This window comes from Phoenix dactylifera, chromosome 4 (genome assembly GCF_051530095.1).
Source record: "Phoenix dactylifera cultivar Ajwa chromosome 4, Ajwa_hap1_PhDact_Kaust_v1.1, whole genome shotgun sequence".
NCBI classification, from domain to species: Eukaryota; Viridiplantae; Streptophyta; class Magnoliopsida; order Arecales; family Arecaceae; genus Phoenix; species Phoenix dactylifera.
Genome location: NC_143193.1, coordinates 50,562,656 through 50,577,189, shown reverse-complemented (window position 1 = coordinate 50,577,189; position 14,534 = coordinate 50,562,656). Strand labels below are relative to the sequence as shown.

Sequence of the window (14,534 nt, the reverse complement as noted above, 5' to 3'; positions counted from 1 at the left end):
CTTGGTGGGACATTGATCCTAGTGATTGAGGCCGTCTGCACTGTTGGAACATGTTGAGGGGGCCATTTGCTATTATTTTCTCACAGTGGAATCCTACTGTGTGCTATTGCGATGCAGTGCATAAATTAGCAGGTATTTATGTTTCATGGGTTGTGCATAAATTAGCAGGTATTTATGTTTCATGGGTTGTAATACTTTGGGGCTTGGAATATGCACGTTTGTGGTATCCGAAAAAGCATTCCAGATATTGAGAGGCGACAAATGCGGCGAATTGGGTTGCCTTCTTCGCGGCATATTATTTAGAAGATTTTTTGTGGTACATTATTCAGAAGAATATCTGTAGGAGAGTTTCGATTCCGTTCCTTCCTATCGGTTTTTTTTTTATAACTCTTATGGGTGTATTCATGCGTGGGGCATCGCTGTATCAAAAAAAAAAAAAAAAAATCTCAGGTGGATGGGCGCATTGATTAAATATCCTATCCAGCTTGCATTACTAATTCTATTGTGGAAAAAAAAGTTTAAATGTATTCAAGTTATCGGCAAACCAAGTCCTACTACCTCTCCTGTTTTGGTTTAGAAAAGAAAAGGTAAATGTATTTTCTGAAAAATGATAACTACACAAATAAATATTTATTTGCAACATGAATACCGTATAAACAACCCACTTAATTATTATTTTTGCAAAAAAAAATCAGAACAATTTTTGCTGCAAAATGATACATATTTATAAATTCTTAGATAATAATGCTATATACCATTGAATGCAAGATATACATATTTTAAATATTTGGTACTTATTTATTTATGTACCAGTGATCGTGAGATTGTCCAGAAATGCCTAAATATGTATTGTTTTGCAGAGAAAAAATAATTTGATTTTTCTTTTTTATGTAAAATCCACTTCGGTGAAATAAATATTATTATTATTTCCAGGAGAATCATCCTCATTCAATCGCGTGGCCTCCACCTACTGTCTATCTTAGATCACCAGCATCGGATACATGTTCCATCAGCAGCATGAGATAATCGAGTCGATCTTTCCTCTCTTTTCTTTTTTCTTTTTCTTTTTTTTTTGCTAAAGAAAAAGGGCACTTGTGGTTCCGGCAACTTTATCTCTTGCGTCGCCCGAAAAACTCGTAGCCTCGGTCATGTTTTCGTTTAGCCAGGGCGTCGCACCGCCATGGCTTGGTTAGAGCCGTCGACGGCCGCCTGGTGCGGCGGCGCTTCCACAATCCCCTCGCCTCCCACACTCCGCCGGCTCGGACCACACCATCGGCGGCTGTCGCCCGCTGGCGTTCTTATTCCATGCCAAGCGATCCACCAACCCGAACACGTTCTCTTCCATTCTTCAGCTACCAATAACGAGAAGAATGCCGCTAGAATTAGTAGAAGGAGCTCGGTTCTTTTGCTGTTCCCATTCCTGGTGGCCTCGTCGCCGTCAGCCGCTTCTCCGCCGGTTTCCGCCCACCTGGAGCTGTACACGGACCAGGGGGAGGGATTTACCCTCCTGAAGCCTTCCTCTTGGGTTAAGGTTCCCTTTATTCCTCTTATACTCTCCACCCCTTTCCTCTGGTAAAGAAAAATCATTTTTTTGGGGGGAACTGGGTTCTATTTGGCTGGTCGTAATGTTGGACCCGGATTGTTGTTAATAGGTGGAGAAGGCGGGGGCTGCGGCTTTGTTTGAAGAAGGGAAGGGGAGCAATAACATTGGAGTTGTGGTGAACCCCGTTCGCCTGTCCTCTCTCAAAGACTTTGGGACTCCAGAGTTCGTGGCCGACAAGCTCATCCAAGCTGAGAGGAGAAAGGTTCTCTCTTCGTCTCAGCTTTTCTATGGTTTTTGTGCTGTTTCCTCGTCCTTTAAGCTTTACTGCTAGGTTTCAAATAGGCTTGTTGAATAATTCTGTGAATTAATGTTCTTTTACATGTTAAAGCTATGTCGAATGCATATATGAAATTCTTGACAATCATCTCTTAAAGTTGTAAACCTGAAGCTTAATGCTGGCATATAGTGCTTAAAAATAATTGTGGGAGCATCTTTATGGTCAAATGTCTTTTTGAATAATAGGCAATTCACAAATTTTCTTCCTTGTAACTTTAAAAGAAAGAAAGACCTCAATTCATGTGGTTGAATCAAATTAACTCCTGTAAATCTATTTTCAATTGGTTGTGCTCAAGAAAGAAGTGGGCATTCTTTTCTACTGTTAGTTAAAGAGTAAACTGCGAAGTCTGCCATTCCAAAGGGGAGAAAAAAGAAGAGACAACGTTCTTGCATTTAAATGAATCAAGACGCATTTTTTACTTCATTTTTCTGTCAGCTTTGGTTAAATTTTTCTATTCCATATTCTTAACAATACCGTAAGATTACTCGTAAACAATATAGTAAGCGGAAGAGGGAAAGGAATTATGCATATCACTTTATTCTCATTCCTTTCTTCATTTGGCAATAGTAGAACATGTCTCTGCCGAGCTTTTCTAATTGGCCCGTTTCTCATACAGACATAGAGAGCAAGGGGGATAATAGAATGTTCAATATGTTTTACTCTCCAGATCTTTGATCAATTCTTCACGATGCTCTTATTTGTCGAATACTAAAGATTAAAATGATTATATTTATGTGTACCATACAGTATGACAAAGTATATTGCTTTTCAACATCTTTGCCTCTAAACTCATGCACATTTCTTGTTCACAATGCCACGTTCTTGTTTTAGAAGTTTGGTATCCAACTGCAGCATTTGTATCCTTAATATTGCCTTTTTTCCCTCTATCTTATTACGGCTTTCTTATTTTTTCAATGCTTACACTTTAGACCTCATTTCATTTATAGTTTAATGCCTCTGCTTTGAACAATATTTATGTTAACAATAGCAAATTCGGCCTGCATGCGTGTAGAAGGATAAATGAACTTCGATTTTGTTCAGAAGCACATCACAAAACCTCATCTTTATGGGTGCTGGAGATTGAGCCTGCAAGGAGTTATGTTTCAACTGCAAGTTTGCTCTACCTGACCTATCTGGATCTAATATTTTATTTCACATGAATATATCATGGATGATTGTTTATGTCATGCCAAATATATTGCCATCTCTGGCTATCTATATAGGTACTTGATATCAGGACAGGCAACTCAAGTGGTCTGTCTAGATCTTGTTATCAATGGATTGTATTACTTATTTCTCGAGATCTTCAGTCTTGTTTCAATTGGAGGTTTATTTTTTATTTCAAACTACAATTTTTACTGGGTGAAATGTGTGGTTATTGCTATTTGCTTAGCCAATGAACAGTTGGATCTCTATTCAACTGCCCCTTCACTGACGGGTTTGTATGCTAAAGATAATTGGGAGTCTTTACACAGTCTACATTACTTTGGATCGCAATTTCTTCCAAATGCTTCCATTTCTGGAATAACTTATGTCTCTATGATTGAAGTTGCTGGTTCCACTGACTATAGCTGTTTGCTGATAACTTTCCCCCATTGTTAGGTCCCAGCGATGATTGCAATTTTTATTAATAAACTATTCCATGCTTGTCCTTTATAAGTTGTAACGATGGTTATATTAATTAACTTGTTTGTTTTGCAGGAAAGCACCAAGGATGCACAAGTATTAAGTGTTGCTGAAAGATTAGGTCACAGTGGTTTACCAGTGTATGAGTTTGAGTATAAAGTTGATAGTACCAGGGGAGGGATGAAGAGGATATTTTCAGCTGCATTTGTAGCTTCCAGAAAGCTCTATCTTCTCAATATTGCCTACTCAGACCGTCCAGATAATCCCCTGGATGGTAAAACTAGAATGGTGTTGGAACAAGTTCTTCACTCTTTTGACACAGCATAAACATGAATGCTTAAATCAGAAAAGGTATGTTGCATATCTTGTGATGAAAAAAATAGTTTTGGCTTTCTGTTCTGTTGACACTCTGACCTGATCTAACAGCTTTCTTGCCTCTTGTTTGCAATTTTCACAACCATAAAGTCATAAGGTTTATTTGGGCCTACCATTTAACATAAAAAAACGAAAAAAGACATGAATGAATCAGATTCTATGCCTTTACTCAAAAAAAAAAAGAAAAGAATCAGATTATATGTCAGGTTCAAATACTTATTGTTTCATCACATCTAAACGTCGTCAATTTGGTATTATTTGCAATTTCTGCAACCATGTGGCCTTAAGATTGATCTGATTATACAGTAAGAAAGCATGCTAAAGTGAGACTGCGAACCAGGAGATTAACATTTTCAACAACATGCCTTGCTGAAATATCTCAGATTTACCTTTTCTTTTTATTGCTTTTTGCGCTATTGAGTTGTTTCATGCAAGTACATAGAAATAGAGACCATTTCATATCTTTGTAGAGATGGGAACCATATTTTGGAAGTTCCCTAGTTATTTTCACCTCTCTTCGAAACATATTTTGCTTTCCAAATCGGAGTACACATGCTAAAATGCGTGTGCATGCACGCATGCTCAAATAGCCTAATCACGTGCATCATGCAGTAGGAAGCAAAATAAATCGATTGTTAGTCATGTTCTGTGTTGTTCATCATGCCACTATGCCACCATTCTTCTAGTTTGCAGTGCGTGTTATAACCCTCACCAATGATGAATGTAAAAGGGGTTCTAAAAATCTCCACACACGACCACCCCCCCACAACAGAGGTTCTATACCAGTTACTTTTTCCTATCATTGAAGCAAATTGACTTCAGGTTTGCATTAAACTGAAGTAACTTGTAAGAGTGTGCCTGATGCAGCTCAAACCTGGAAGAGGACAGCACTTTTGTGTCTTAAGTCGCTTTCAATGCAAGTATGAGGCCAGCAAAATTTCACAAAGATGCATGGTGGTGCAATCGACATAAACCAACTGGTGTTTGGTTGTTCATTTAAAGCTGCAAAAACTATCACAACGAGGTCAGGCAAATCAAAGATTTAAGTTCATTCTTATGTTTGAAATTCTTTTATATATTCTGTCAATTTCTCGAACATATAAGTTCAATGATGGTTTTGGTAGATTAAGTTTCGTTTACAATTTGTATTAAATTCATTGTTTCTGAACAATGTGGGTTGTAATATTTGTAAGGCTGATCAAGAAAACTCCTGATTCTATATGCATCTGACTTAAAGATCGTATAGAGTCTTTTCTGTTATTAATAAGGTTATCAGATTTCTTCTTGAGTGTGGGTCTCATTTTCTGCATGGAAAGGCTGTTACTCTGTCCACTCAATGGTGATTGCTTTAACAAGCCATGGTTGCTTCTTTTTTTTTGGCAACATTTCAGAATTAGTTCCTTTGTATATTCTCTATTAATATATAAAGCAGCAGATTCATCTTGTACTGGTTAAAACTTTGGCTGATAAAGGAAGGATACATGAATATGACTAGGAAGGACAACCTATGGTGTGATCATGATAAATTAAGGTTAGGGAGTAATATTAGCAACAAACAGTAATATGCTAGCGGATGAGTCATTTGCAGCAGTTTGAAATGTTTTCAGCACTGTTCTGCGATCTTGGGACTCCAAATTGAGGCACAATAAATATATCCTACCAAGAAATCAAACAAAAGAGACGAAAGAAAGGCAAGGAAAAGAAACTTTGCCAAAAAAAAAAAAAAAAGAAAACTGCCCAATGGATCCTATAATGTAACACAAAAAGATCAAAACTTTAAGAAATTGGCAGCCATCTCCTGCCCATCCGGACCGATTTCTTCACTTCCTGTATGAGGGAACCAAGAACCGAAACAGGATCTGCGAGAATTAACTTGGGGAAAACACGGGGAGGAACCGGAAAAAAAAAATCAGATTTTTATTTCACAGATATGTCCAGGAACAAGGGGAAAAAAAAGAGATTTTCATGAAAACATATGCGGAGGAGGAGGAAAAGCATGATTGGACACGGATTAGCGATATTTTTTAAGGTTTAAGATAGAATGGGACTTCGAGGTTAATGTCCACGGTCTCGGCGACAGGGGAGCTCGAAGAAAGAGAATCTGTGGCTACGGTGTGCTTCATCTGTATCATGACCGCCATGTCCACTTCCGAGTATGTGGCTTCGTATATCCAGCAGCTCAAATTCAGCGTTTTGTTCTTTCTTAGATTAGGGTTAGGGTTAGGGTTTGGTGGTGTTCCCGAGGAAGGAGGAGGACGGCTGAGGTCATTGTTTGGTTTCGCCAGAAAATAATGATGACGGAGAATGGTAGGCATTTTGGACGGTAACAAAAATCTAGTATGCAGTAAATTTTGATTATGAGAGATGTTTTATGAGTATTAAGTATGATTATGAGAGATGTAACGCCCTTTTGCATCCGACAACTTAATTAATATTATACATAGCTTTAATATGTAAAAAGTCAGAAATGTTAGACTTTTAGCAAATACCCTCTTATACATATAATATTACGTAGAGAATTTCTCAGTGAAAAAGGACAGAAAGATAGCAATTGTGGCATATATTACCCTAATTAATATAATATTATGTATAGGGTCAATATGTAAAAAAGAATAAAAGTTAGGACATTTTGCAGATAAACCCATGTAAGATAATAGTACGTGCAGGACAAATTTGAATACCAAAAGTTTTCAGACAACTCCAATGAAAAATATAATGTTTCTCAGAAGCCTGAATTGTAAAATAACAAAAGCATGGTGGTCTTTTTGCACATAGCTCCCTAGCTACTCTACAAAGATAGATGGGATGTTTAAAACTATTTTGCAGATAACAACCGTAGATATGGCCGTTATACATAAGGCCTGAAAAGCCTGAAACTCGTTACGTGCCTGCATCAAAATCGATTTGATAGTCTTAGTGGTCCAATACTTAAAAGTTGTTCATGAGAAACAACTTTCTACAGCAAATCTTTTTCAATATATATATATATATATATATATATATATATATATATATATATATATATATAAATATATGTATTGAACCCTAAAGTAAGAGTATAATAAATGACGATTTTTTGGAATATCTCAGCCCCAAAGCGTCGTCTGAACCTTTTCGTGTCTAAAGTCAAAAACGGCCGCTCGAGGCCGTCTTTTTCCTCTCTTTTGGCGATCACCAAAGTCTTCCACGTGGGAATTGGAACGGAAGTCAAATGCATGTTTCCGTCTGGATCCCGCACAACAAGCACGGCTTTTTCCTGCCACGTGTCAAAGAAGCAGCGCAGGTTGTTTAAATTTCTTTACCGGGGATAACGTTGGAGATTCGGAAGAATTCACTATCCGATAATTAAATAATAATTAGCGTGCGTTTAGGCTGGTTGACGATTCTCTCCGCAGCTGGCAAAAATAGCGGCTAAACGAACTCCAAATAGAAAAGTTCGAGTTCTCCACACAAAACTCTAACAGACTAAAGAGAGAAGTCCTCCTCCCTTCGTAGGTTCTGTTCCCACACTTGTTGCCTTCTCGCTTTGCTTGGAAGGCGGAAGCTACAACCTCCTGGATTGTTTCTTCTCCTCCTCCATCTCTTATTGAAAGGCTGCATATTTGTGAACTTCCATCCAAAAATCTAACAGAAAAAATCTGTGACTATGGAAGTGGAAGTGGATTCTGGAGAGAAGCGTCTCAATGAGCTCGGTTACAAGCAAGAGCTCAGAAGAGAGATGGTATTCGTTCTACTGATTTCTTATCTTTTTTCTCTCTGAATTTATGAGATTGGATCTGATTTCGTTCTTTGTGATTAGACTCTGTTCAAGACGCTGGCGATATCGTTCTCGACGATGACCCTGTTCACAGGGATTACACCACTTTATGGGTCCAGCCTGCTGTATGCTGGGCCTGCCAGCCTTGTCTGGGGATGGGTTGTAGTCTCCTTCTTCACCTGGTTTGTGGGAATTGCCATGGCCGAGATCTGCTCCTCCTTCCCTGTATGCGACCTTTGACTGTCTTCATTTTCTTTGCCACTCCTCTGTTTACTGTTTCTCTGGAACATGAATATGTACTTCCCTTCTTCATGTTACTTCAGTTGAAGTCTATAATATTATGCATTGAATTAGGTAGGATTAAGTCTCAGGGTAGGCTAATCAATGTCCAAACTTTCTTTCTCCTCCTCCTCGTCTTCTTCTTGTTTTGGACATTTTGATGAACTTTATTATTCTTACATACTTCTGTTGAGGATTCAAGGAAAAACAAGCAAGATAATTTTTGAAGGCTTTTAGGAAGAAATTGGCCAGTGAATTGGACTGTTGGAGGTATATCATAAGGAGGACCTGAACAACTTAATGTCCCTTATTAGGACTTACAAAATGACAGTTGAGAGGCAATGAGTGGAAAGTACATCTACAAGTAGCTAAAGGGAATCACATTCATTAACTTAACTAAATGCACTTAATCTATCTGAAAAAATTCTGCATTCAGTGTTTCTTGTTCCATTTTATTTTTCAGCTTTCATCAATTTTCTGAAATAGGTAAGCCAATTGGCAGCTCAGTTTGTTTTATATAATATATGGTTCCTTCCCCACTATTGGGGAATACTCTGGACTCCATATTTCTTCTCTTATAGCTGTTATTTACTTATCATAATTCAACTTAGAATCTAATGAGCATTGTCTAATTTCTGAGTAGTAAACGAAGGCAGCAGCCGCACCTTTGCCAATTTCTAGCATCTCATTCCTTGTTTACAATTTGCATTAAAATGTGAACGAAACTTGATTAATGATTTCGCCAAGCCAAATACCTCTCCCTAGCAACCTTTCTTTATCAGGAGTTAGTATTTGTTTAACATTTAAGTATAGGGTTTTTCTCTGTTTTCTTTTCTATCTATTTTCATGTAAACTATTCTAGTATTTATGATGATACTAATGGTCTTTCTGGTGTACAAAATACATATTTTTAATCTGAGTCAAATGCTCCAGTTAATATACGTACATACATACATACAAACATACTAATGCAAAATTTGTCAGACAGAATCAATTTTTTCATTGGAATATGAAAGAAAAAACCATTAAGGTACTTTCTTCTTGCCATTTAACAGACCACTGGATCTCTTTACTTTTGGGCTGCTCATTTAGCAGGGCCAGTCTGGGGTCCACTGGCATCATGGTGCTGTGCTTGGCTGGAGACTATTGGCCTAATTGCTGGAATAGGCACACAGGTACCATTTCTTTCATCTTTTCTACAAAATAAATTCTTTGTTTTATTTAGGGGAAGAAAACTCTATTGAAAATCATTTTTTTATCATACTTTTCATATGTGCAGTACTTCATTTTAAGCAGTATTTGTGAATCAATTCCGAAAATGTTTCAATAATTTGTTTCTAGTTGTTCGATGGTCCTGTTGTGCTTGTAATGGGTTACATGATACTGCTTCAGTAATAATAGCTGAATGAATTTTTGACATGGTTGATAAGAATATATACAACATCAAGACTGGAGGATTGGATCTAAGAATACATACATATAGATACACACATACACACATACATACACACACACACATATACATACATTCATTCGTACATACATATATACATGCATATATATGTGTGTGTGTGTGTAAGAGATGGACTTTTCAACTTTCGAGAGGAGAGGGTATCTATCCTTTCAAATCCAAAATCAATAATTAGGTGTCCAAATTGAAGATCCTCACCATTGATCATAATTTGTGCCACTAAAGAATCTAAAAATCAAATGTCATGTGTTTTGGTGGTCTCTAACCAATGCATCAAGTAGACACAAAAATGGATAGTCAAAATGATATAAGTAATGTGTTATAACATGTGTAAACCATGACTTATAAAGTGGATTCTTAATTTAAATGCTTTATCATGTATTTTAGCATACCAGCATAATGAAAACCATCCATTTTTGTCTAATTGATGTATAGGTTAAAGATCACAAGAATATGCGTTTTTGGTTTCTAAATATTTTTAGTCATGTGGATCAGTATCGGCGGTATGGATCTTCTGTTTAAGTGCCCAATTATCGATTTTAGACTAGAGAGAAGTAGATACCTTCACTTGGGAGAAGCATAGTCCAAATTATGTGTGTGTTCTTTACGGTGCATGAAAAAACCCTTTTTGTCGATCTATCTTCTACGAGAATATATGTACATGGTCCAGCTGGCATCATCTGACTCATCTTTTTTCTCTATTAGTGTTTAGCTTCTTAAGCATCAAAATAAATGCCAGCCTATCAGGAGATGTGTCTTCTATTATATATCCCTCATATTTGTCATTATTAATGCCATCAAAGAATGAAATCTAGATTTCTCTCTCTCCGAAAAAAGGAGGAAAAAAAGAGAAGAAGAATGAACTCTAGATGCCTCAAAAACTTTAGATTCTCATTAAATATTTTCTTTGTTCGTGTGCGCACATTGAACCATAAAACCTCATAGTTCAAGTAGAACCAATGTGTAAGATATGATATCACCATTTACTTGAGCTAATTTTTTTGGTGCTAACTAGCATAATTTATAAACATCCAGTGTCTTGAAACTTGGATGCTTGATATTTCAGATAGTTTAAATACTCATTCTGTCAATGAAAGGGAAAGAATAGCTTTCTAGATACACAACAGAACCTTACTGGACCTTCATATCAAAAAATTGTAGATGAAACAATATGTTTTGTGGTTTTGTGCACTCATTGGTTCTCACAGCAAAATAGAAATTGCGAAAGGATACTATAGAACTGGCAATAGAGAATCATGAGACAGCAAACAAGTGAATTGAAACTCGTGCCACTCCTGTGAGAGGAAATTTGGTGGACATTGGTTCTATTTTCCTAACATAATAGTAGAAAATAAGCTGCAGATAATTATACAAATATAATAATATTTATTACTTTAGTTGTCTCTATTTGAATCTTTCAGTTGTTATTTTTGCAACTTTTTTCAGTCATGATGTCATGGTTACTTTTAGATCAAGGTACATGCCAAGATGTACTCTATAGTATTTTCTCTTCTTTGGCTGCAGGCTTATGCAGGATCACAAGTCTTGCAGAGCATCATATTACTGTGTACTGGCACGAACAAGGGTGGAGGTTACTTCGCTCCTCGTGGCGTATTTCTTTCTATGTATGTGGGACTTACAGTGATATGGGCTATACTCAACACATTTGCACTAGAAGTCATTGCCTTCATTGACATAATCTCAATATGGTGGCAGGTAATCCTCTATTTAAATGAAAATATTTTGTCTCTACACTCTGGGTCATCCAGGTTTTCATTGAAAATCAAATTTGCATGCCTCATGCTAAAGGTCATTAAGATTAGTGAATATCAACCAGTATGTTTAATACATTGATCTGGGGCACATGCTGAGTTTGATTGTAAGTAGTATCATAAATGTCATTATTAGAAACTAATCATTGCAATATGCCTGGAGCTATGGCAATGGGGGTAAGATAGATGATCATGGTGATTTGAAAGAGGCTACATGAGAGAAACTTTGACCCTTGAAAGCCACGAGTTGCAAGCAAGAGTAACTGAGCGACAGAGTTAACTCTGCCTGAAACAACGCCTGCAAGCTAAAGTTATTTGTGAGAAATGTATCTTCTTTTTTGAAAATAGCATCAGAATCAGACCAGTTTTTGCATAGACTCTGCTGCTTTTTTAGATTAAGCATCATCTATACTATGACAATGATGAAATTTAGGTGTTGTAGAAGAAATGGAGGAGTATCAGAAGGTTTTAGGTATACAGTAGAAGGTTTTGGAATAGAAGACTGCAGAGATATGGATTTAGTTTATGTTCGTATGCGTAAATTTAATACACAAAAAAAAAATGATTAAGCTGTATGATGGTTTCCGAGGACTGCTGGGAAAACGTTTTAGTCTGTGTTCTTTTTGTAATTGAATTACAGATAGTGACTGACTAGATATGGGCTTTTGAGGTTTTCTGTCAGTTATGGGAGGTTTTTCAATTATTGTGTTCTAAGAAACCAGATCTATTTAGTTGAATGGCCACTTCCTTTGGATATTTCTTGAGAATGTTATATTAAGTTGCCTTGTTTTGTACTGAATATGGGAGTTGCTTGAATTCTTAATTTACTATGAAGTAGGGTCATGCTTTCTAGTGTTCTTTTTTGGCTTCGAATTCATCTCAACCTTTCGACAATATTTCCTGTTAATAATGCTCAGGTCATTGGAGGTCTGGTTATAGTTATAATGCTCCCATTGGTGGCATTGACTACCCAGCCTGCTTCCTACGTATTCGGACATTTTCAGACAGCACCAGAAACAACTGGGATAAGCAGCAAACCTTATGCAGTCATTTTATCTGTTCTAGTTAGCCAGTATTCTTTATATGGATATGATGCTGCAGCCCATCTAACTGAGGAAACAAAAGGTGCAGATAAAAATGGTCCAACTGCTATTCTATCTAGTATTGGGATCATCTCCATTTTTGGATGGGCATACATCTTAGCTCTCACCTTTAGCATTCAGGTATAATTCTGCAGCTATTATTTCAGCATGAACTCTGAACTGACTGATATCTGATGTTGGAATTTATACTTCGTGCAGAACTTTGACTATCTATATGATCCTAGCAATGAGACTGCTGGAGCATTTGTACCAGCACAAATCCTATATGATGCATTCCATGGGAGGTATCACAACTCCATCGGGGCCATCATCTTGCTGTTTGTTATTTGGGGTTCCTTTTTCTTTGGTGGCCTTTCGATCACTACTAGTGCAGCCAGAGTGGTAAGGAGTAGTTAGCTTTAGGAGATTATTTACTGGAGATGTCCGCTGAGGCTCTCAAGCCACTAAACTACCATCTCAAAACATGCTGATTTGGTATACTTATTAATCTGATGATTGGAAGGTTTACGATGTACTGCAGGAATGTACCAGCACAATCTCAAAGGAGTTTTTATGTCAATTGGATTAATCAAAATAGTCAGGTTCATGGTATTCCGTATCGGCCCTAACCGGACAATACAGGATGTACCGTACCGGTTCGGTACCGGTATCTAGTGCAGATGGCATACCGATACTCGGTATGCCAAAAAAACTATATATCGTACTGTTTCGACGTTGTGCTAGTATAGACCGGCAGGGGATATCTCATAAGAATTTCACGTTTAAGGTTGCACCTCCAATAAAACAGCTTTTAACATGAATATCTTGGATATTGTCAAACCAATGATAATTTCCAAACGACTGCTCATTTCTACCTCGAATTTCTATTATGAAAAGAGATATAAAATTTCCTGATAAGAAAATTCTCCCACATCTACCATGTTAATTCTTTGAAGCTCGGTTATCCTCAACAGCTAATTTTCTGACTTATAGATTATGATTTGGAACCTAAATTGCTGCCTTTTTTTTGGCTATGAATGGAAATATTGTGATATACTACTGTATTCACGGTTTGAAATATTTCCATCTTACAGGTGTATGCACTGTCCAGGGATCAAGGAATCCCTTTCTCATCTATTTGGCGTAAATTGCACCCTAAACACAAGGTTCCAGCCAATGCAGTGTGGTTATGTGCAGCTATCTGCATTCTTCTTGGACTTCCTATTCTTAAACTTAATGTGGTATTCACTGCTATCACTTCTATTTGTACGGTTGGATGGGTCGGTGGCTATGCTGTTCCAATATTTGCAAGGATGGTCATGGATGATAAGAACTTCAAAGCAGGCCCTTTCTATTTGGGAAGAGCAAGAAGACCGATTTGCTTGGTGGCAGTTTTGTGGATTTGTTACACTTGTTCAGTCTTCCTGCTGCCAACATATTATCCAATCAAGTGGGATACTTTCAATTATGCACCCATTGCTCTAGGTGCATGTTTGGCTATAGTAATGCTGTGGTGGCTTCTTGATGCAAGGAAATGGTTTAAGGGACCAGTTCGGAACATCGACAGTCAGAATGGGAAGGTCTAGTTATTTGCTTGTGTGCTTTTTTCCTTTTCTGCAAATCAGCATCCATGGTGCTGGGAAATTGGGGCCATAAAGAAAATTTGTTGCACGTATTCTTTGTAGTTGATGTCTTTAATAGAGGTCATGCTCATCTTCTTGTTCACATGACCATGTACCATGGTATGTCGTACCGTACCGTACCAATTTGGTATCGGTATTTGGTACAGGTGGCGTACCGATACTCGATATACCAAAAAATTTCAAAATGTACCATACCGACACTATGCTAGTGTAGCATCGGTATGGATTCCGGCACTGAGACAGCGAATCTTACCATGTACACATGCGGCCATGCAATGCAGAGGCTTTTGGAGCTCACTATCATGGCAATTGTTGGTTTTATTTTCTATCTTTTGTTCACTTTTGCTCCTGAAAGTTGTGAAGAGTGATTATTGTACCATAACATTAAACTTTCAGGTTATAAGAAGAATACATAAAATAAAGGGCTGTGTGTTGACTATGTGAAGTTATTGTAAAGAATCATGAGGAAAAGCAAATATTTTTTTCTTTAAAAGGACAAAAAAATAAATTTTATATATTTAGGAAGCGTTTAGATGCACTTCAATATGACTATGTTTTGCGACTTCGCATACTTTTTAAAACTACAAGTTATGATTATAGTAACTAGCTGTTAGGTTTTGCAATTATGGAGGGAATCATGGTTCTAAAA

General features: G+C 37.2%; 2 protein-coding genes across 4 annotated transcripts; both read left to right on the top strand.

Annotated features, from left to right (window-relative positions):
* LOC103701363 (Photosystem II reaction center PsbP family protein) lies at positions 1 to 5,169 on the top strand. The gene is made up of 5 exons (XM_008783403.6): positions 1 to 132; positions 934 to 1,531; positions 1,653 to 1,805; positions 3,582 to 3,857; positions 4,749 to 5,169. Exons 2-4 carry the CDS (start codon positions 1,181 to 1,183, stop codon positions 3,831 to 3,833), a joined length of 756 nt encoding a protein of 251 aa, XP_008781625.4. The 5' UTR covers positions 1 to 132; positions 934 to 1,180; the 3' UTR covers positions 3,834 to 3,857; positions 4,749 to 5,169.
* Positions 5,170 to 7,340: 2,171 nt separating this feature from the next.
* Positions 7,341 to 14,213, top strand: LOC103701362 (amino-acid permease BAT1 homolog). Of its 3 annotated transcripts, none has more exons than XM_008783401.6 (7): positions 7,341 to 7,602; positions 7,681 to 7,863; positions 8,973 to 9,092; positions 10,913 to 11,104; positions 12,078 to 12,383; positions 12,462 to 12,644; positions 13,337 to 14,213. In XM_008783401.6, the coding sequence occupies exons 1-7, from the start codon at positions 7,528 to 7,530 to the stop codon at positions 13,826 to 13,828; spliced, it is 1,551 nt and encodes a 516-aa protein (XP_008781623.2). In that variant the 5' UTR covers positions 7,341 to 7,527; the 3' UTR covers positions 13,829 to 14,213. The 3 variants fall into 3 exon arrangements, with proteins under 3 accessions (XP_008781623.2, XP_008781624.3, XP_088576549.2); XM_008783402.6 differs by having other exon boundaries at positions 7,388 to 7,602; positions 12,462 to 12,547; positions 13,337 to 13,967; XM_088720423.2 differs by having other exon boundaries at positions 7,462 to 7,602; positions 9,013 to 9,092.
* The last annotated feature ends 321 nt before the right edge of the window (positions 14,214 to 14,534 follow it).